General features: G+C 35.8%; 1 protein-coding gene across 2 annotated transcripts in view; it reads right to left on the bottom strand.

Annotated features, from left to right (window-relative positions):
* The window catches only part of VPS37A (VPS37A subunit of ESCRT-I), a 52,276-nt gene that overhangs the window by 29,327 nt on the left and 1,025 nt on the right, over window positions 1–21,924 (bottom strand). Inside the window, exons 2-4 of one of the 2 annotated variants that reach the window (XM_003902461.4) lie at window positions 3,742–3,816; window positions 1,406–1,520; window positions 824–924 (exon numbers count right to left, since the gene is read on the bottom strand). In XM_003902461.4, coding sequence (XP_003902510.1) covers window positions 824–924; window positions 1,406–1,520; window positions 3,742–3,816 — 291 coding nt within the window. Of the gene's footprint in view, window positions 1–823; window positions 925–1,405; window positions 1,521–2,634; window positions 2,733–3,741; window positions 3,817–21,924 lie in introns of those variants that run through there. The other variant, XM_021942025.2, reaches the window with a different exon arrangement.

Raw genomic sequence — 21,924 nt, 5'->3', positions numbered from 1 at the left:
TCAAGAAACTAGAAAATGGCCTGAGAAAGGGAAAAACAAAATCTAAGAAACGGAGAATCCAATACAAGAAAGGGAAAATCCCAGGATGACAACAAAGGAAATTCCTTGCTGAGAGTTATGCAAACGTCAGAGAGAGTAACTCAGAATGAGGGGAGAAGTGGAGCACTGAATGTGAAGGAAAAAATGAAACCTAGATATTACCTTACTGGTTTGATTATGTGAAAAAAACGTTTAAAGCATATTTTTCAGAGTTGCTAAAAGCTCTGTGGAAATTTAGTAAGATCTTAAAATTTAAGATGATGTGGAAAATGAAGATGATCTAAAACAAAACCAAACCAAATACAAAATGTAGGTAATTATTAACTCCAGAAAAAAGGCAAAAAATTACACCATAAGGGAAATGTAAACATGGTAACATACTTGGCTCAGGAATGAACAGTATTTAGAGTCACAATAACAAATATACCAAATATGGAATTACATTAAAAATCATGATATAATTTCACTGAGACAATGAGGAGAAAGGAAGTTAAGTGAAAAACAGCTGAAATCTTCATCTATTACAATAGGAGGCCAATAGAATATCTAAAATGAAAGAATCAAGAGATAGAAGTATGCACACATTATTCAGAAAGATGTAGGTAAACATTAAAAGAAACAGCTAAAAGAGTAAAACAGTTGCCTCTGAAAGTGTGAATGTATTTGTGGGGATGTAGAAATCAGAGGACTGATTTTTAACATCATTTGAATTTTTAAACTATATTTTGATTACTTTAATGTTAAAATACATACAGACTTTTTTATTTATTAGAAATATACTTACTAAGGAAACGCTGTTGAAGTAGGAGCTAAAACTGGAGGGTTCTTCCAAAACTCATCCAACAGACTTTGAATAATTTTTCCAAGATCTGAGTGCATGGTAAACTGAAAGTAATAATACATGATGCTTAAAATCACTTTCAGAAAAAGATTATAAAGTCTCCTTAGGATAATGTCACTCTAAATAGTAACTTACTTTTGCAGGTCAAGAATTAAATGAAAAAGGATATTAGCAATTCACAAGTTATAACATTTTCTCATAAAATCGATAACATAAATATCTGGTAATTAGTAAACAGGTTAAAAGTCCATTGAATCAAAAATGGAGCCAAAATATTTCCTTGTTTGACTATTTACAATAATTTGAGGGTTCAAAGGTAAATAATAAGAGTATATGTAAGTTACAATCTCACAATCAACCATATCATATTGTAAGAACTTTAAGGTATGCCTTAAATATTCAACTTTTTAAAAAATTACTCATGACAAAGTGAAACTTTAAATGCATTTCAGATTTCTAAAATATTTAGTAGAAAAGTAATACACCTATTATATTACCCTGAAATAAATTATCCCATATACATACATTGTTTACTAATGGAGAGGTAACATACACTCCTTGTTTATCCATTAAGTGATGTCGTATCGGTGGATAAACACTGATCACTGGTTTTTCCTGAGGAAATTGTGGAGGAAGCAATCTGGTAGAGCAGATGAAAAACAAAAACAAAGATAACAAAGGTATATTATAAAGTCAAAATCTTAAAATAAAGCTATTTAAAAGTAAATTAAATTTTCACACTTCGATATGGGTTATTTGTAGTAAGTGCTCTTTTATGGTGTTGTCTGAAAATATATATAAGAATAAAATTTGGTAACAAGACTAGTCATTCAACACAGTAAAAATCTTCATGTGAAACATGGACATGAATTATAGAATATTCTTCATATCATGCCAATTAGTTGCTTTCAAACACAATGTACCAAGCTACACAAAATCTTAGGTAAAAATTAAATAAGGCATTTTTATCAGGTGAACCATACTAGTCCAGTCTGGCTATTTATTGGACCACAGGTTCTAGCCGTACAATTTTCTGTGGTTTTTCTACTTTGAGAATGCTGTCACGTCTGGGCGTGGTGGTGCATGCCTGTAGTCCCAGCTCCTTGGGAGGCTGAGGCAGGAAAGCCACTTGAGCACAGGAGTTCAAGTCCAGCCTGGGCAACACAGTGAGACCCCATCTTTAAAAAACTAAAGAAGCATTATTTCACTATTTACTGTATTTCTAAAGAGTAAGAGGTTAAAATGGAAAGTAGGAGGATTGAAACATTCTAGCTGTCATCAAGACTTGATTCTATAAGGCTCCCTTCTAAATGCCCCAAATGACACATCTCTCCCAAGTTAGAGGTCAATCACATGGTTTCAAGCAAAGAACAGTAAATTTTCAATACAAAAAAAAAAAAAAGCAGAAAATTTAACTTTTTAACTACCCACAAAACCAAGAATATTGAGTGAAATCTTAAAAAGGAGAGTTTACTAGACATGAAACCCTGTTTCCAAATCTCTAAAACTCAAGAATATTTTACTTTGAATTGTCTCTTTGTTCCCCTGTTGGTTCAGAAAACTATTTGTTGGCGGTACTTTTGAAAAGAAAACTGGGTCCTTGTTCGCCTCTCCTGCTTAGCTCTACCTGGGCATTTGATGAGAGATAAAACTACTTCATTTACAAAGCTGAAGATTTTAAAACTAGTTTGGTAAAAAGGGCATTAAATGGCCTTGGGAATCCAGTTTGTATCTTGACTATGCTACTTACTAACCATGTTTCTGTAATTTGCCCTAATTTGCAGGGCTGCTGTGAGGATTCAAAAAGCTCACATACGCTTGTAATCCCAGTACTTTGGGAAGCCGAGGTGGGCAGATCACGAGGTCAGGAGTTCAAGACCAGCCTGAACAATATGGTAAAACCTCATCTCTACTAAAAATTCAAAAATTAGCCGGGCGTGATGGCACACGCCTGCAATCCCAGCTTCTCCAGAGGCTGAGGCAGGAGAATCGCTTGAATCCGGGAGGCAGAGGTTGCAGTGAGCCAAGATTGTGCCACTGAGCTCCAGTCTAGGTGACAGAGGGAGACTCTGTCTCAAAAAAAAAAAAAGCTCATAAATATCAAGTTAAAGTAGCAGTTATATACTCATGCTTTAATTCACTCATTCAATTAGTATTTAATAAGGCCTCCTACACACAGGCACTATGTGAGGCAAGGAGAATGTGAAGGTGAGTAAGATAAGGCTCCTGTCTTCAAGTTAGCTGCCTTCTTACGTGGCTCAAACACTTGATCTAGCAGCAGCCACTTAATGCAACCTGAAGTAATCACAATCTTTTCATACTACAGCGCCTCATAGCTGCGTTTAAGGCTAAATTGCTACTTCAGCAATCACTATGTCCAACTTCTGTAACTTAAGTAAAAATCTCATATTTTTAACTTTTTTTCTTTTTCTTAAAAATGATCAGCAAATCAAATCTAGCTTTGAACTTTCTGGTTGATGTAGTGTATCTGTTGCTGAAATTTGGAATATTTTAACTTGTTTCTGATTTAAAGATGAATCTATCTCTAATGGCTTTATATATATAACCCCTTTGTTTTTTATTATCATTTAGTGCTAATCAATAAAAACAATTACAGTACTAAGAACTAGTATTGCACATTTCTATTGCATTTCCTCTTTTCTAGTTTCTTTCTTATAGCACTATAACTTATAGTGATAGCTTTCGAATATTTTTATTTCACTGAATTGTGCACTATTTTATAAATTATAGTTACTTGAAATAAGTTCACCTTAAAAACTTATTTCTAATAATTAAGAAACAAAACAATAAAAAACTGTTAACTCCTTTTACATGAAAAAGTAGGATACAATTCTACTCACATATTAATGTTAATTGTCAGGTTGTTTATGGTGAATGGCAATCTGTATTCCACATCTTTCTGTATTTCGGCTATACTGCAGGAGAAAATTAAAAAAAATTTACCCAAAGTCATGAAAACATTATTGTTAAAAACGAATGTTAAGTGCTAGTATCTACTAAAACTACCTTTATTTTTAATCACAGAATCTGGATAGCCAGCATAACTTGTATCTTGAGGGGAAGGAAAATGATCATAGTTAGAAAGGCCCATCAACTAAGCACACAGTAATATTCTGAACCATCCAGGGGGAGGGGGATGATGAGGTAAAGAGGAAAGAAAAAACTCTTCATTAATGCTAGATTCATTTATTATCACTCTATCCAATTTACCATTAGCAGAAGCAATTGTGTGCTCTCTGGTTATTACAGGTCAGGAAGCCATATGGGTTTTAACTGCCACCATCCAGGAACATCGGCAGCTGGGGAAGTCTGGGTCTTAACAGCTTGAACTTAAAAGTCTAGATGAGATGCGTCCTACAATCTTATGACAGAGGATGCTGGCTGCTTTCCAAAAACAAATATCCCCTTTTTTCTAAGTAGAGAAGCCTGATTTTATTCTGGGTAGCAATGTTCTAGTTAGTTCTTATAGCTAGTTGTTGCTATAGACTTAAATCCCAGCCAAAAGAATGTACAGGAAACTTGCAGGGAGAAATTACAGGAAAATATCTTAAAGGGAACAAAATAATAGACAACTGATATGAGCCCATTTTGCCCTTCCTGTCTTCCTTCTACTTCCTCCTTGGATCTAGGAACTAGACTTCTAATAGCCATTCTGTACCATGAGTGACCGTGAGAATTGAAGCCACACACTAAGGAAAGTTAGACAGAAAGAAAGAAGTAGCTTGGGTCCTTGATGAATATGAAATTGTCAAACTATGAATTTCTTTTAAGTGCGAGAAAAATAAACTTTTATCTTGTCTTAGCCACCATTCTTGGGTCTTTGGTATTGGCAGCTAATATAATTCTTGGCTTGTAAATCCCTGATACTTTAACATTCTACATTTATAATTTTGTTTTATTGTTATTTGCAGGCATACATTATTACAACTATAATACACTAGGCAAGTCTTTTGGGGACTCACTTGAAATTCTAACCAATATTCATGATATTTCCAAGGGGGAAAATGCTAAGTATTATCAATGAGGTGAGGTTGCAGAGGAAGCTTAATACTGAAATGGACATGAAACTTCTTCAAGCATGAATACCCTTCAAAGGCTTAGCGTATGAAAAACGATTTGCCTTTTGTTCTTTTGGATGATTCCTCTAACAACTTTATAAAACCTCTATTTCCCTCCGTTTTTGGTCCTTTGATAAAAACCCAGCCTCTAGGATATATAAATCTTAAGATAGCTTCAAAGATTCAAAAATGTTGGGATGGAGCTACAGAAAAACTGCAGATGTAGATAAGCTTTCCTCTTTGATATCCTAAGGAATGGAGTTATCATTTAGAAGAAACAATTAAGAAAAGACTCAAGTGGATACTCAGTATTAGGACTTGAACAAGTTTTCTGGAAGTTTTTCTTTGGGAATTAGATTTGGACTGAAAAGCCTCCTCCCTTGTATGAAAACCACATAATCAATAGAATGGGCTAAGTTTTTTATTTCTCTACATTATTTTAGAACCTGAAGAGGTTATTGCTCAAGGAAATAAATAGTGGTCACAAAAGCATCCACCAGTTCAAAGCCAAGTAGGGCATCTTAGTGATTAAGTGCATTGCCTCTCAAGTTAGGCTTCCTGGGTTCCAATCGTGTCTTTGCCATTTATTTACTGTCAAGGGTAAGTTAAGCCTTTTCTCTCAAATGGGAAAGGGAGATGTTAAAAAAAAAAAATCTGTCTACCTAAAAGATTTGTTAGATTATGCAAAATAATGCATGTAAATCCCCCAACATAGTACCGGGCAAACAAGTGTTCAATAAATGTTAGCTATTATTAAACAGGCATTTAGAACATGCAAGTTGGTCCCTCTCTAGATTTACAGTGTTAAAATTTTTTGTTTGTTTTTTGACAGAGAGTCTTGCTCTGCTGCCCAGGCTGGAGTGTGGTGGCATGATCTTGGCTCACTGTAATCTCTGCCTCCTGGGTTCAAGCAATTCTCTTGCCTCAGCATCGTGAGTAGCTGGGACTACAGGTGCATGCCACCACGCCCAGTTATTTTTATATATATATATATATATTTTTTTTTTTTTTTTTTTTTTTTTTTCAGACAAGGGGTTTTGCCATGCTGGCTAGGCATGGAGTTCGAGGTCTCGAACTCCTGACCTCAAGTGATCCGCCTGCCTTGGCCTTCCATTGAAGTTTTAACTCCTCAGTTTTTTAGATGCTGTTTAGATTTTTACAGAAATTTTTCACTGAAAACATCTTAAAATAAATTTGATTTAAATAATTTTTACTTAAATAATTGGTTAAAAATGTCCAATTCATTTTCTCCAGCTATGTTGACAGTTACTAAAAATTTTTTATGAGTTTTTCTTCACAAACTAGGTATCACAAATAACAGAAGGTAATACTTATAATATTAATGAGAGTTGAACCATCAAATTCCAAAACAAGTTAATCACAGTAATCTAGAAATGCATTTTGATTAGCTGCATTAGATAAAACAACAGATATGTAATTGTTTTACCTAATTAAAACAGGAATAATTCCCTAAATATTCATCACAAATGTGATTTTGAATATGTTGCTACTTTAATAACTTTTTAAAAACTTATTCCAAAACATTCATTCTCATTAAAGTTATCACCAAAAAACCACTGTTAACATATTGCTGTATAATCTTCTAAACTTCTTTGTACATTCATAGCCTTATTTAAAATAAAAACATAATTACACGGTCCATCAATTTTATAAATTACTCTTTTCTCACTCAATTGTGATTATCTTTCCAAATCAGTAAATATTATTTTACAATATCTTTTCTTTTTTTTTTTTTTGAGACATGGTTTCACCCAGTCATCAGGCTGCAGTGCAATGGTGAGATCCCGGCTCACTGCAACCTCTGCCTCCCAGGTTCAAGAGATTCTCCTGCCTCAGTCTCCCGAGTAGCTGGGACTACAGGTGCGAGCCAACATACCCAGCTAATCTTTGTATTTTTAGTCGAGACGAGGTTTCACCATGGTGGCCAGGATGGTCTCGATCTCTTGACCTCGTGATCCGCCCGCCTCGGCCTCCCAAAGTGCTAGGATTACAGGCATGAGCCATCGCACCTGGCCTACAATATCATTTTTAATGGCCGCATAATTTTCTAGTATATGGTCATACTATTATTTAAGCTATTTTCTACTATTAGATATTTAGCTTGTTTGCAGTTTTCATTCTTATAAACCATGCTTTGATAAACATTCTTAAAGCCATATCTTTATGCTGACAGTGGTACTATTTACAATGTAAATACATACACACATATATTTTAAAGTAATATTTTAATCACACCACAAGAGAAAATTTAAATGACCTATAAATTAATAATTTCATTTTCTAGTTTCTCTGGGAGAAGAGAATTACTATGGTTTTACCTCAGTGGCTCTGAATTTGTTGGGGCTAAATAAAGCTGTAATAATATATAACTTTGTTAATAAGAATATAGATTAATTGGCATCATTTCTTTGATAGTCCCCCAAATAGAAACAAATAGATCTTAATATGCAATAGAGATTTCAATTTCCAAAATGGTGTCACAGAAGCAAGCTGGCTTCACTTGATGTCACAGAAAACAACAAATACGTAACACTAAGATTAACACCAGCATCCCAGAACTCAAATATGAGGGTCAGTCACTTCTCAGGGCCACAGAGAAGTGAAAAAACTCTGAACAGATGGTAAGAGAACTGGACTTCCATATCTGTGATGACTCTCCCCATAATCTTCCCAGCACCAAGCATGCGAAAAATTTCCCCTCAACTCGCAGTTTCTACAGCGGAAAAAGTAAGACCGAGGTGGACAATCGGCTTCCCCACCATTTTGGTTCCCTGGCAGGAGACTCATCCCTGCCTCAACTCACTGGAAGCATCATAGGACTGAAGGGAGAAATATTCCTGAGGACAGTCAGAGACAAAGGGGAGAGGCAAGACTACCATCCTCAACCCTGAAAACTGCTCTGTCGGCAGCCAAAGAAAACACCAAATCAGAGTGCCTATTCAGCAGCTCCATGTTGTAGGAGATATGTTCCACAGATCCCCTGGGCAGGAACCCTTTGCCAGCCTTCCCACACTGTTGGGATATCCCCTTTGGGAGCTACCCCATTAGAGATGGGCAGTGCTCCAAGTATTTACTAGAGCCAAGGCAACTCTGGGTTTAAAGTGCCACTGAGAACCAAAAAGGAGGCAGCAACCTAACAGTAAAGAGTCTTTAAGCAAATATATTAAATAAAGCCAAAACAAGTCAGAGAGAGCAGACCAGAATAAACAACTAATTCTTCAAAGTAAATACGTAGATGCACATCCACAGGAAACAAGAGCTAAGAGGGAGCCTGACTTCCCTAAGTGGACAAAGCAAAGAACAAATGACTGACCTTAATGAGATAATAATATGTGAGCTCTCTGAAAAAGAATTTAAAATGAGTTTTAAGCAAACTCAGTGATCTTCAAGATAAAACAAAAAATTCAGAAATTTACCAGAGAAATTTAACAAAGAGATTTAAGTAATAATAAAAAATTAAACGAAATGTTGGAACTGAGAAATACGTTTGTTGAACTGAAATATATTAGAGGCTCTCCAGGGCAGAATGAATCAGTAAGCCGGAAGACAGGTTATTAGAAAACACACAGAGAAAGAAGAAAAAAGACTGAAAAGAAATGAAGACCACCTACGAAATAGAGAAAACTGCCTCAGAAGACCGAATCTAAAAATTACTGGTATTCAAAAGGAAGTTGAGCCAGAACAATGGGTAGAAAGCTTATTCCAAGAAATAGTCACAGAAAAACTTCCAAAGCTTGAGAAAGACATAAATATCTAGGTACCAGAAGGTCAGATACACTAAACAAATCTGACACAAACAAGCCTACTCCCAGGCATGTAATCATCAACTCTCAATGGTGAAGCACAAAGAGAGAATCCTAAAAGCAGCAAGAGAAAAGAAACAAATAACATAAAAAGGAGCTCTAATTTGTCTGGCAACAGACTTCTCAATGAAAACCATATAGGCCAGAAGGGAGTGGAACAACATTTTCCAAATGCTGAAAGGAAAAAACAAACGAACAAGCAAACAAAAACTTGCCATCCAAAAATACTGTATCCAGTAAAGTTATCTTTCAACTATGAAGGAGAGTCAAAGTCTTTCCCACACAAACAAAAGCATGGAGAATTCACCCCAAGACCCATCTTATAAGAAATGCTAAAGGGAGTTCATCAGTCTGAAAGAAAAACACATTAACGTGCAAAGAGAAATGTGCATTTGGAGGCATGAAATCCACTGGTAAAATTAAGTACACAGAGAAACCCAGAATTCTCTAATACTGTAATTATGGTGTGCAATCCACTTGTAACTTCAGTATGAGGCCCAAAACACAAATCTATCAAAAACAACAATAGCTACGACAACCTGTTAGGAGACAGATAACATAAAGATCTGTACATTGAGACAATTAAAAGTCAAAATGTTGGGGAGAAGGAGTTAAGGCATAAATAGTTTTTGTTTCTATTCTTTTTTTTGTGATCTAAGCTATCGTCTCTTTGAAATAACTTGTTACATATATGTTTTTTATAAGCCTCATAAAAACCACAATGCAAAAACCTATAGTAGATCCACGAAAAATAAAAAAGCAACAAATTAAAACATACTACCAAAGAAAGTCACTTACCTACAAAGGAAGACAGTAAGAAAGGAAGAGGGGAGATTAAAAACAACCAGAAAACAAGCAACAAAATGGAAGAAGTCCTTACGTACCAATAATTAACGTAATAGACTAAATTCTCCAATTAAAAGGCATGAAGTGGCTGAATGGATAAAGCAACAAGACCCAAGAATATGTTGCCTACAAGAAAACCCACTTCATATACAAAGATACATGTAGACTGAAAGCGAAGGAGTAGAAAAAGATACTTCATGCAACCGGAAACCAAAAGGAGCAGGAGTAGCTATACTAATATCAAATAAAAGAGACTACAAATCAAAGACTATAAAAAGAATCAAAGGTCACTATACAAAATGATAAAGGGGTCAATTCAGCAAACAGATATAACAATTACAAATATCTATGCATCCAAAACCAGAGCTCCAAAGTACATAAAGCAATCATTAATGAACCTAAAGAGAAAGATAGATTGCAATACAGTAACAATAGGGGACTTTCACCCTACTATGAGTAATGCAAAGATCATCCAGACAGAAAATCAATAAAGAAACACCAAAGTTAAACTTCACGTTGGACCTAATAGGCCTAATTGACATTTACAGAACACTGTACTCACTTGCTGCAGAATATGTTCTTTTCATCAGCACATGTAACATTCTCCAGAACAGAACATATCTTAGGCCACAAAACAAGTCTGAACAAATTCAAAGAAATCAGAAATCATATCAAGTATGTTTTCTGACCACAATGGAATAAATCTAGAAATGAATAACAAGAGGAACTTCAGAAACTATACAACCACATGGAAATTAAACATGCTGCTGAACAACCAATGGGTCGACAAAGAAATTAAGAAGGAAATTTTTAAAATTCTTCAAACAAATGAAAATGCAAATAGAACACACCAAAATATATGGGATAAAGCAAAAGTGGTACAAAGAGGAAAGTTTATATCAATAAATGACTATATCAAAAAAGCAGAAAGACTTCAAATAAACAACCTAACTATGCACTTCAATGAACTAGAGAAGCAAGAACCAAACCTAAAAGAAGAACAAATATAAATAGCAGAGCAGAAATCAATCAAGTTGAGACTAAAAAGTAATACAAAAGATCAAGAAAATGAAAAGTTGATTATATGAAAAGATAAACAAAATCATCAAGCCTTTAGCTAGATGAACCAAGAGAGAAGACCCAAATAAATGAAGTCAGAATGAAAAAGGAGATGTGACAACTGAGACCACAGAACTATAATCACTAGACACTACTATGAATTATATGCTAAAAAACTGGAAAACCTAAAAGGAAGGAATACACTGCTGGACATATACAACCTGCCAAGATTAAACCATGACAAAATAGAAAACTTCAATAAGCCAATAATAATGAGATTAAAGCTATAACAAAAAGTCTTCCATCAAAGAAAAGCTGAGGACCTGATAGCTTCACTGGTGAATTCTACCAAACATGTAAAGAACTAATAACAATTCTACTCATGCTTCAAAAAAACTGAAGAGGGACTACTTCCAAACTCATTCTACAAGAGCAGCACTACCCAAAGAAACAAGAAAAAAGAAAACTACCGGCCAATATTACAAATTAACATACATGCAAAACTCCTGAACAAAATACTAGCAAATCAAATTCAACAAAACATTAAAAAGATCATTCACCATTATCAGGCGAGATTACCCCAGGAATACAAGGACAGTGCAATATATACGCAAATCAATAAATGTGATATATCCATTAACAGAACCAAGAACAAAAACCATATAATTGTTTCAACAGTTGATGAAAAAGCACTCGATAAAATCCTTTGTGATTACAACCCTCATCAAACTGGGTATGGAAGGAACATACATCAAAATAATAAAGGCCATATATGACAAACCATAGTTGCCATCATAGTGAATGGGGAAAAACTGAAGGCCTTTCCTCTAAGATCTAGAACAAGACAAGCACGCCCACTTTCAAATTTTTATCCAATATAATAGTGGAAGTCCTGGCCAGAGCAGTTAGGCAAGAGACAGAAATAAAGGGCATCTAAAACGGAAAACAGAAGTTAAATTTGCCTTGTTTGCAGATGACATAATGTTTTGATTGGAAAAACCCAAACACTCCATCAAAAAAACAGACAAAGAAAAATCCCTGTTAGAACTGATAAACCAATTCAGTAAAGTCGCAGGATACAAAATTAATATATAAAAATCAGTGGCATTTACATACGCTAACAATGAACAATCTAAAGAAAAAAGTAATTCTAGTTACAATAGTTACAAAGAATATAAAATACCTAGGAAACAATTTTACCTAAGAAGTGAAAGATCTAAACAAGGAAAACTATAGAACACTGATGAAAGAAACTGAAGAGAACATGTACAAAAAAAATGGAAAGATATTCCATGCTTGTGGCTGGAGGAATAAGTACTATTAAAACGACAATAATACCCAAAGCAAATTACAGATTTGGTGCAATCCCTAACAAAATACCAATGACATTAATCACAGAAATAGAAACAATCCTAATTTTTTAAAAATTATATTTTAGGTTATGGGGTACATGTGCAGAACGTGCAGTTTTGTTACATAGGTATACACATGCCATGGTGGTCTGCTGCACCCATCAACCCGTCACCTACATTAGGTATTTCTCCTAATGCTCTCCCTCCCCTAGACCCCAGGCCCTGGTGTGTGATGTTCCCCTCCCTGTATCCATGTGTTTTCACTGTTCAAAATCCTAATCTTTATATGGACCCATAAAACTCTGAATAGCTGAAGCAACTCTGAGCAAAAAGAACAAGGCTGGAGGCATCACACTACCTGGCTTCAAAATTTACTGCAAAGTTATAGTAACCAAATCACATGGTACTGGCCTAAAAACAAACACACAGACCAATGGAACAAAACAAGGAACCCAAATATAATTTACAGCCAACTCATCTCAACAAAAGCACCAAGAACATACAATGGAGAAAGGATGATGTTTTTGATAAATGGTGCTGGGAAAACCAAGTAACTGTATGCTGAAGAATGAAACTAGACCCTATCTCTTACCATACACAAAATCAAGTAAGAATCGATTAACGACTTATATCTAAGACCTTAAACTATGAAACTACTAGAAGAAAACATTGAGGAAACGCTTCAGGACATTGTTCTAGGCAAATAATTTTTGTGTAAGACCTCAAAAGCACAGGCATCTAAAGCAGAAACAGATAAATGGGATTACATCAAGCTAAAAACCTACAGAGTGAGGCCAAGGTGGGTAGATCACCTGAGGTCCGGAGTTTGAGACCAGCCTGACCAACATGGTGAAACCCTGTCTCTACTAAAAATACAAAATTAGCTGGGCGTGGTGGTGCATGCCTGTAATCCCAGCTACTCACAAGGTGGAGGCAGGAAAATCACTTGAACCCGGGAGGCGTAGGCTGTGGTGAGCCTGGGCAACAAAAGCGAACCTCCATTTCAAATAAATAAATAAATAAATAAATAAATAAATAAATAAAACCTACACAGCAAAGAAACAATCAACAAAGTGAAGAGACAACCCTAAAAATGGGAGAAAACATTTGTAAACTATCCATCTGATGAGGAATTAATAAGCAGAATACAGGAGGAGTTCAAACAACTCAAAAGCAGAAAAACAAATAATGTGATTTAAAAATTGGCAAAAGATCTCAACAAACATTCCTCAAACGCAGCATCCAGGGTGTGGTGGCGTGCGCCTATAAACCCAGTTACGTGCAAGACTGAAGTGGGACTGCTTGAGCCCAGGAGTTCCAGATCAGTCTGGGCAACACAGTGAGACTGTCTCCAAAAAAGAAAAAAAAAATCATTTTACCCCAGTTAAAATGGCTTTTACCAAAAAGCCAGGCAATAGCGAATGTTGGCAAGGATATGGAGAAAGAGGAACCTTGATACACTGCTGGTGGGAATGTAAATTAGTACAACTAATTTGGAGTTTGCTATGGAGAACAGTATGGAGGTTCCTCAAAAGACTAACAATATCTCTGCAACTTTAGAATCTTAAAAAAAAAAAAATGAAACTACCATATGATTCAGCAATACTGCTACTGGGTATATTGCCAAAATAAAGAAAAAAAAAATCAAAGAGATAGCTGAACTCCCATGTTTATTGCAGCACTATTCACAACAGCCAAAATATGTAATAAACTTAAGTACACATCAACAAATGAATTGATAAAGAAAATATGGCATAATACACAACAGAATATTATCCCACCATAAAAAGGGATGAAATCCTGTCACATGCAGCAACATGAGTGGAACTGGAAGTCATTATGTTAGGTGACATAAACCAAACACAAAAAGACAAACATTGCATACGTGAAAGCTAAAAAAGGAGATAGATCCACAAAGAAAGAAAGTAGCCTGATGATTACAGACGCCAGAAAGGGTAAACAGGAGGGGAAATGAAATGAGTGAGTTTAAATATACAGTTGATAACAGAAATAAGACCTAGTGTTTGTACACCTATCATGTATCAATTTTAAAAGATTTAAAAATGCAATCGAGGCATTAGTTATGGTTAAGCTTCCTTTTACAGAATAAACAGTAATTTATCACTTTGTTCATATCTATACACAGACACACATATACATATACACATATATACACACACACACACACATATATTTAAGACAAAGTCTCACTCTTGTTGCCCAGGCTGGAGTGCAATGTCGCGATCTCAGCTCACTGCAACCTCCGCCTCCTGTCTCAGCCTCTTGAGTAGCTGGGATTACAGGCGCCTGCCACCACGGCTGGCTAATATTTTATTTTTAGTAGAGACAGGGTTTCACCATCTTGGCCAGGCTGGTCTCAAACTCCTGACCTCAGGCGATCCACCCGCCTCAGTCTCCCAAAGTGCTCGGATTATAGGCACTCAGTGAGCTACTGCGCCCAGCCCGCTTAGTTTATATTTTGTATAAACTTTGATTTCATAAGACTCAGTTTAATTGAACACCAACCATATATCCAGCATCTTGCAAGGAAATGGAAATACAGAGTGAATATGGGGTGGTTTGTGCTCTGAATGAGCATACAGTGTGACGAGAAACTCAAGCTACTAAAAAGACCAATTCAAGATAATGATATCATGCATTTCCCTTAGTGTTGGGTAACTCAAGTGATGTTTATAGGTGAATCTTGCAAATAAAAGATTCAAGTGCTTAGAATAGATGGAGAACAGACAAACATCCTATCTAAATCTCCATGATTTAGATTAAAAAAAAAACAGATTTTTTTTGTTTTTAATTATTATGGATACATAATAGTTATACATATTTATGGGGTACTTGTGATGTTTTGACAGAAGTACAAAACAGATTTTTAAAAAGCAAATCCGAAACAGTGCTGAAAAGCAAAAGCTACCACATACAGATAAACTTTGAGGAAACTGACAAACAAAAAGGATTAAATGTAAGGATACAAGTGAACATTAAAAAAGAAGAAAAGAAAAAGAAAGTAAACAAGGAAAACAATCACAATCCAAAACATAAGACCAATATAAAGTCTGGAGCAGTTTGAGGGTCCTCTAAGCCCTTGAACCAAGTCAATGCAAACCAAGAGTTTGCGGGGAAGAGGGCAGATCAGGAGCATTTCTCAGAGTAATGAATGAACAGGGTGACATCTGTGGAGCAGCAGGTAGGCTAGGGAACCAGCCTCTTTTCCTAGCTTGTTCCCAACTTGTTACTGGTAAACAGCAGTAATATTTGCACTCAGATTAACACAGAGATAGCCTCTAAGCTAGACCAGACTCCTCAGGAAGTTACTAGCAACTGACTCCCTAGGAAGCCTCCTTTAACATAAGATAACTATTCCAAGACTCCTCAGGAAGTTACTAACCCCATGGAAGCTACTGACTCCCCAGGAAGCCCCCTTTTCCAGAAGATAACTATCAGCTTGCCCTGCCTAAGGACTCATTCTTATTCTTCATCACCAGAAGCAGACTATGGTAAACAGAGTAAGTATTCACAAACAAGTCAACAGGGAACCTCAAATACAGAAATAAGAATGTCATAAAGGTTTGAATAAAACAAAACCATGCAAACTATGCACCAAATTCAAGAAACTAAAACATAAAAACTCAAGGAAACAGTTAACAGAGCAAAGACGACTGTAAATGTATGTAATTAATATCCTCAGAACAACAAAAGAAAATAGCACTTGCACACACACACATACATACACAGTTGATATAAGAATGAAAAAATTAGAAACTGGAAATTTAAAACAAACAGCTTCAAAAATCGTTCACTGTTATTTGGAAAATCCTTCATACTACAGCTGTCCTTTGGAGAATGCTGATCCACTTTAGCATATTAAAGACTTTGAGAAATTCCAAAATAAATTGCGTTTGTTTTCTAAATCTGTGTGACACGGACCACTTACTTTATATTTTTTTAATAGAATACTTGATAATGACTGAGATGTACAAAGAGCTATGAAAACACAGAAGAAAAAACCTAACCTAGTGGCAGTGGGGTTTTCTGGAGAAAAATAATATCTGGGTTACATTTAAAAGTGTTAATACTCAGAAAAGTGAATCAGGGAAATAAAGTGTACATTTTAAATGGAGAAACACTATCAGAAAAGCTTCAGATACAGTTCTCTAAAAGTCTCCACAGCCTTTGCCATACATAAAACGTTACTTTGTTTGTTGATATGTTTCCACCAGTCACATTACCATCTTCTGTGACAACCAGGAACAAGTTAAGGTGGCTGGCCTTTTTTTGACAAGAGTTAGGAAACTACTGAAAGGAGTGTCATGGTCAAATTTGAATTTTAGAAAGATGACTCTAGCAGCAACGTGGAAGAAAAGATAGAGGGAACAAGGCTGGAGGCAGAGAGAACTGTTAGAACCTCCTGGTAGTAGACATGGAAGACCGAATGGAAATGGAAGAGGGCACAGGTTTTCGGCTTAGGTGAGCAAACAGTAGAAATGGTTTGGAAGGAGTTCAGGTTGGGGGGAGGGGCAGATGTGGCTGATTTAACTAGCAATGGAGAAATGACTGCCTCATCATAACTTTTTTTTAAAGCAGTTACGGACTAATATTTCTAATGAGAAAATTAACTGAAGATAGCACTTGAGCTGTGTGATATTTCTTAAATGGTACCATGTTTTATTGCATCATACGCTCTGCAATTATACCTCTTAATCACTGGTTACAAATAGACAATATAATTTAATGTGTCAAATTAAAGTTTTCACTTAATTACAGGATTGTTTGATACACATCATTTTAAAGTTCACTATATAGAGGTCAAAGTGCATTTATAGAGTCAAAATGTTGATATTTTGTAGATTTCTGTAGCTTCAATGGGCTAAGGCATAATAGATGCTTGTAGAATTTTTTATTGCAACAAGTTAATGTTATTTCCTTCCATAAAGAAGTTTTAGTACCAAATAAGTACACGAACTAGATAATACACATTAAGGAAGGCAGCTGCTTGTAGTCTAACAGGGAGTGAATTGCAAACTAGTGAAATGGGTAGTGGGCAGCCCAGCAAAGGAGACAGCTACTCTTCAGCTTGAAGCAAATGTTGCTATGTGGAAACCAATCTCTCCAGATTTTCCATTTTAAAAGAAGAGTTGGAGAGGACAGGGGGTATAGGGGAAATCTTCTGCCTTTTAATTTTGCTGTGAACATAAAACTACAGCAAAAATAACGTCTATTAAATAAAGAAAAATTGGGCTGAGTGTGGCAGCTCATGCCTGTCATCCTAGTACTTTGGGAGGCCAAGCCAGGCAGAGTGATTGAGCCCAGGAGTTTGAGAGACAAGCCTGGGTAACATGGCAAAACCCCATCTCTATCAAAAAAAAAAAAAAAAATTTATTAGCTGAGCATGATGGTGTGTGCCTGTAGTTCCAGCTACTTGGGAAGCTGAGGTGGGAGGATTGCTGAAAAGAGCTCTGACTGTGCCACTGCACTCTAGCCTGGTGACAGAGTGAGACCCTGTATCAAAAAATAAATAAATAAAAAAGGAAATCTGGAAATCTTAATATAAAAATCTCAAATTTTGACTGTTGATAATCCTTTTCATAAAAATATATAACATGAGACGGGTTAAAACACACACATACATATCCTCTCATCACAATATCTCTTGTGTTACCAAGTTTGTATACGAGTTATTATCAGCTGAGAGTCAATTATATAAAAACAAGAGCATGGAATTTGAGTTTACTCAGAATCTCATGAGATGGGGGGGACAAAGTCTTATAGCTGTGATCAAGAGGTTAAGCTTAGCAACTGTAGGGGAGAACTATCCAAGACCTGACTCTACAAAAAGTTTTAAGGCTAAACATTTAGGCAATTAGAAAGAACAATGGAATCCGGAGACAGGCAGCAAAAGAAAATACTAAACAAATTTTAAAGACTATGGAGAATAGCACTATTATTTTAAAGATATGGACAAGAACAAAATACAGTAACAATTGCTGTTTACATCTCATGTGTGCAAGATAATATTTTAGGTTATTTACCTGCATCATGCCTAATTTTATGAAGAAACTAACTCTCTGGAATGGACTTGCTTTCTAAATGGAAAGTCAGAAGTAGTCCTGCCAGAGACAAATGAGTTGTAGGTAGGCTTATGAGAGATCCATAAACAATATGCTGGCTAGAAGCTTATAGGCTAAAAGGCAAATATTTCAAGCACACTGATTCTATGCAGTGGAAAGAAGGAATGTAATTTGTCATATGCCTACTATGTGTTGGATACTCTTCCAAATGTCTTACATGTATTAGTTATCAAAAATCCTGCATGACAGCAATCACAATTCTTGATCTTACAGATAGGAATTGGAGGATCAGGGTTGTTTCATGTAACAATATCCAAAACATGAGACATTTTCTTCCTCCCAGACATTTCTTACTATTACTGAGAAAACATTTTGAGCAGCTCCCCAGCAGACTTCGCCTCCAACTCCCACTGACCAAGAGTCCCGCTTCCACAGTAACTTGGGGGGAAGGGTGATGAGACCACCATTATTGGTGGAAATGATCCTTATTCACCTCCAGTGGAGGCTGGGTTGAAAGATCCCAGCCTTCACAAAGTATGGGCCCTACAAAGGGAAAAACCAACAGTGTCCATAAAGTCAGCTTCCTTGGGAAATATAAGAAACAGAAGAATTAGTTCTACTCCTGTCCATAAAGTCAGGAATTTTGGTGATAAACCGAATACTGTGATAACTGTTACTCAGAAGAGAGAACATGTTACTTGAGCCCAGCCTACATAATTTCTAGTTTCTGTTTTCACAGCTGACTTAAACACTTTGGTTAAACACTTTTTTTGTCACCTACGACAGTTATCTCATTTGCCCTGCATATTGGTGAGACTTAGACGAAGAAATTTACATAAAATTCACCTATTTTTTTATAGAGGGCTGAGGAAGATGAGGAGATAAGAATTTAAGGCAACTAAAAAGTTCACAATCATTAGAGAAAGGGACTTAAAAAGACTGCTGAAATGGAATTTTCAGAATTATAAGGGGTTAAAAATGGTAAGAGTTGGAAGGGAGATGAGAATGGGGTAAAGAAAGGTTACTCAGTAGAGCAGAAGAAAACATACTTTCATTGCCAAAAAAAGATATTTATCTAATGTCCTTACATTTGGAGAAGAGACATAAAATGAAACATGAGGGAGGTGGGCAGCATGTAACAAGATATTGATATTCCTCATGTAACAAGTTTTTGTACTGTTGATAAAAAAAAAAAAAAAACCACTGGAAACCCCTTCAACTTTTACACACCACACCTTAAGATATTGATATTCCTCATGTAACAAGTTTTTGCACTGTTCATTAAAAAAAAAAAAAAAAAAACTGGAAATTTCCAACTTTTACACACCACACCTCTAGAATAACCAATCAGTGTCTGCACAAAAATCTTTTAAGTGTAAGTTGTACCACTAATTTAGGTAATCAGGCAACATATTGCCAGTATTGGGGCTCAGAATACAATACCCCAAAATATCGCACTTTGGCAGGCTGATTACTTTGAATTAAAAGAGTCTGGAGGACCTCAGAAGTAAAGCTCTCTGGTCTGACCACCTCCTGCTCCTCTTTCTCCCTTGAAGAAGTCATAGAAAGGAGAATTCCTTTTCCCCTGGGCAGTATGTTACAAACTAGAACCTTTCTTCCCTACAAAGAGACATAAATCTAGAAAGGTCCCTTTCCCTTCCGCCCTGAAGACCCTCATTCCATAGGACTCCGGGCTGGTACACTAGAGGAGGAGGTTATACAGAGAAGCCAAGAAAAATCTGAACAAACAGGCCTTGCTGGGTTTTCCCCACTTAGCTATTACCATTACCATACTCTTTTTGTCCAATCACATTTCTACATGGCTGTCCATTCTTCATTGAACCTAATCACAAATACAGACAGTTTTCCTTGGGTCTTTGGGACTTCATTTCTGAAGGCTCCCATGGAGGGTAAAACTTTGATTAAATAAATCTGTTATGCTTTTATCTTGTTAACCTGTCTTTTGTTATAGGAGTGTCAGCTGTGCCCCTTATGACTGATGAGGAAAGTTATCACACTTTTTCCATCTTTAACATCAGATTCCATACAGATAGATTATTTTTTACCTCCTAGCTTAAAAATATATGTCATTATTTAAAAGGGTGGACTAACAAGAATAGGTGAATGGCATTTTCCAGGATTGGGCCATTCTTTGAAAACTGGAAGCATATGACCTACTTAAACGTCTCCAGAGTTAGTCAAGTATAATTTGTAAATGTGAAACATCTCAATTAAATAAAACTTCCAGTGTTTTTATAAAAGAACTTAAAACAATAAAGTTATTTGTTCGTAACACTACAAAATATATTACATTATCTAATGTAACCATATCCAATCATATGTTCATAATTTCTGGTTCAAAAAATAATACATAAAATGAATCTGTATCCAATTCAGGGTATTTACTGATCCTCTTAAGTCAATTTCAGAACTTTTTATATTAACAATTCCTGCTATAGAATCTCACTTTATTTGGGAGGCCAAAATTATAAATTTCAGATCAATTACTTCCCTTACTTACCAGCCTTAGCAGCAAGAGACTTTGGAGTATTTAAAAAATTAAACTCCAACCTCGAAGAAAAAAATTAGTCAGCAATGAAAATATTTAACATAATACTACATACTAAGGTTTAAAACCAATTAATTCCAAAAGTGTGATTCTAAAAAAGTCTTTCTGCCATAGCAGGACTGGTATAGCATATACATAGTTTATCAAGGTAACAACTTCTAAGGGAACAAACATGTCAAAAATGAGTCACCTTATTTTATAAGCATACCTTGTGAGAGTAGCTCTTAAAGGTCAGTGCAGAATATGACTTGGAGTAAGACTGACTTGTAAGAACTTTGTGAAGTTAATTTTCCAATACGAAAGCCACCAATAATAGTCTGCCATTCTTTTCTATTAAATAGCATAAAATTTCACCTTTTGAAAGTTCTGAACAAACAGAACAATTGAGACAAGGAACCAATAAACAACTAAAGTTCAGTCAGCATCAGGCCTTATTTCAGTCAAACTGATTTTGCAGTGAATTTTTCTATTAACAAGACCATCTAATTTAAAAGTATTCCATTTTAGGTAGGAATTATTCGATTTTATTATCTCAGGATATATATTTTTTAACTACGAAAATAATGTTTTCAAAAGCGCTAGGGGCCCGATGAGGTGGCTCATTCCTGTAATTCCATCCCTTTGGGAGGCCGAAGCGGGTGGATAACCTGAGGTCAGGAATTCGAGACCAGCCTGACTAACATGGTGAAACCCCGTCTCTACTAAAACTACAAAAAATTAGCGGGGCATGGTGGTGTGCACCTGAAACCCCAGCTACTCCGGGGGCTGAGGCAGGAGGGCTGCTTGAACCCAGGAAACGGAGGTTGCAGTGAGCCGAGATCACACCACTGCACTCCAGCCTGGGCAACAGAACGAGAGTCCGTCCCGTCCCCACACCCTCAAAAAAAAAAAAAAAAAGGGTTAGGGACTTAACAATGTTAGCACTTAACAATGTTAAGTTTTAAATCTTTATTTAAATCTTTATTTAAAACAGTGTGAAACTGTTCAGTAAATATACTTGCAAAATGCATATAAAGAAGTAGTTCTCATTTTTTAAAACCATTAGAGGCCATAGACATAGGCAATGTAAAAGGCTGCAGCAAACCAATATACAGTAAGAGCTGAAATAATATGAATTGTAAGAACATTTCTAAACTGACCACGATAAAATGAAAAACTCATAGGAAGACAACAGAACAATCAAGATGAACATAAGGTAATTCTTGAGCGTGGGGACTGCACTATGCAAGAAG

This window comes from Papio anubis, chromosome 8 (genome assembly GCF_008728515.1).
Source record: "Papio anubis isolate 15944 chromosome 8, Panubis1.0, whole genome shotgun sequence".
NCBI lineage: Eukaryota > Metazoa > Chordata > Mammalia > Primates > Cercopithecidae > Papio > Papio anubis.
This window is presented reverse-complemented; position numbering and strand designations above follow the sequence as displayed.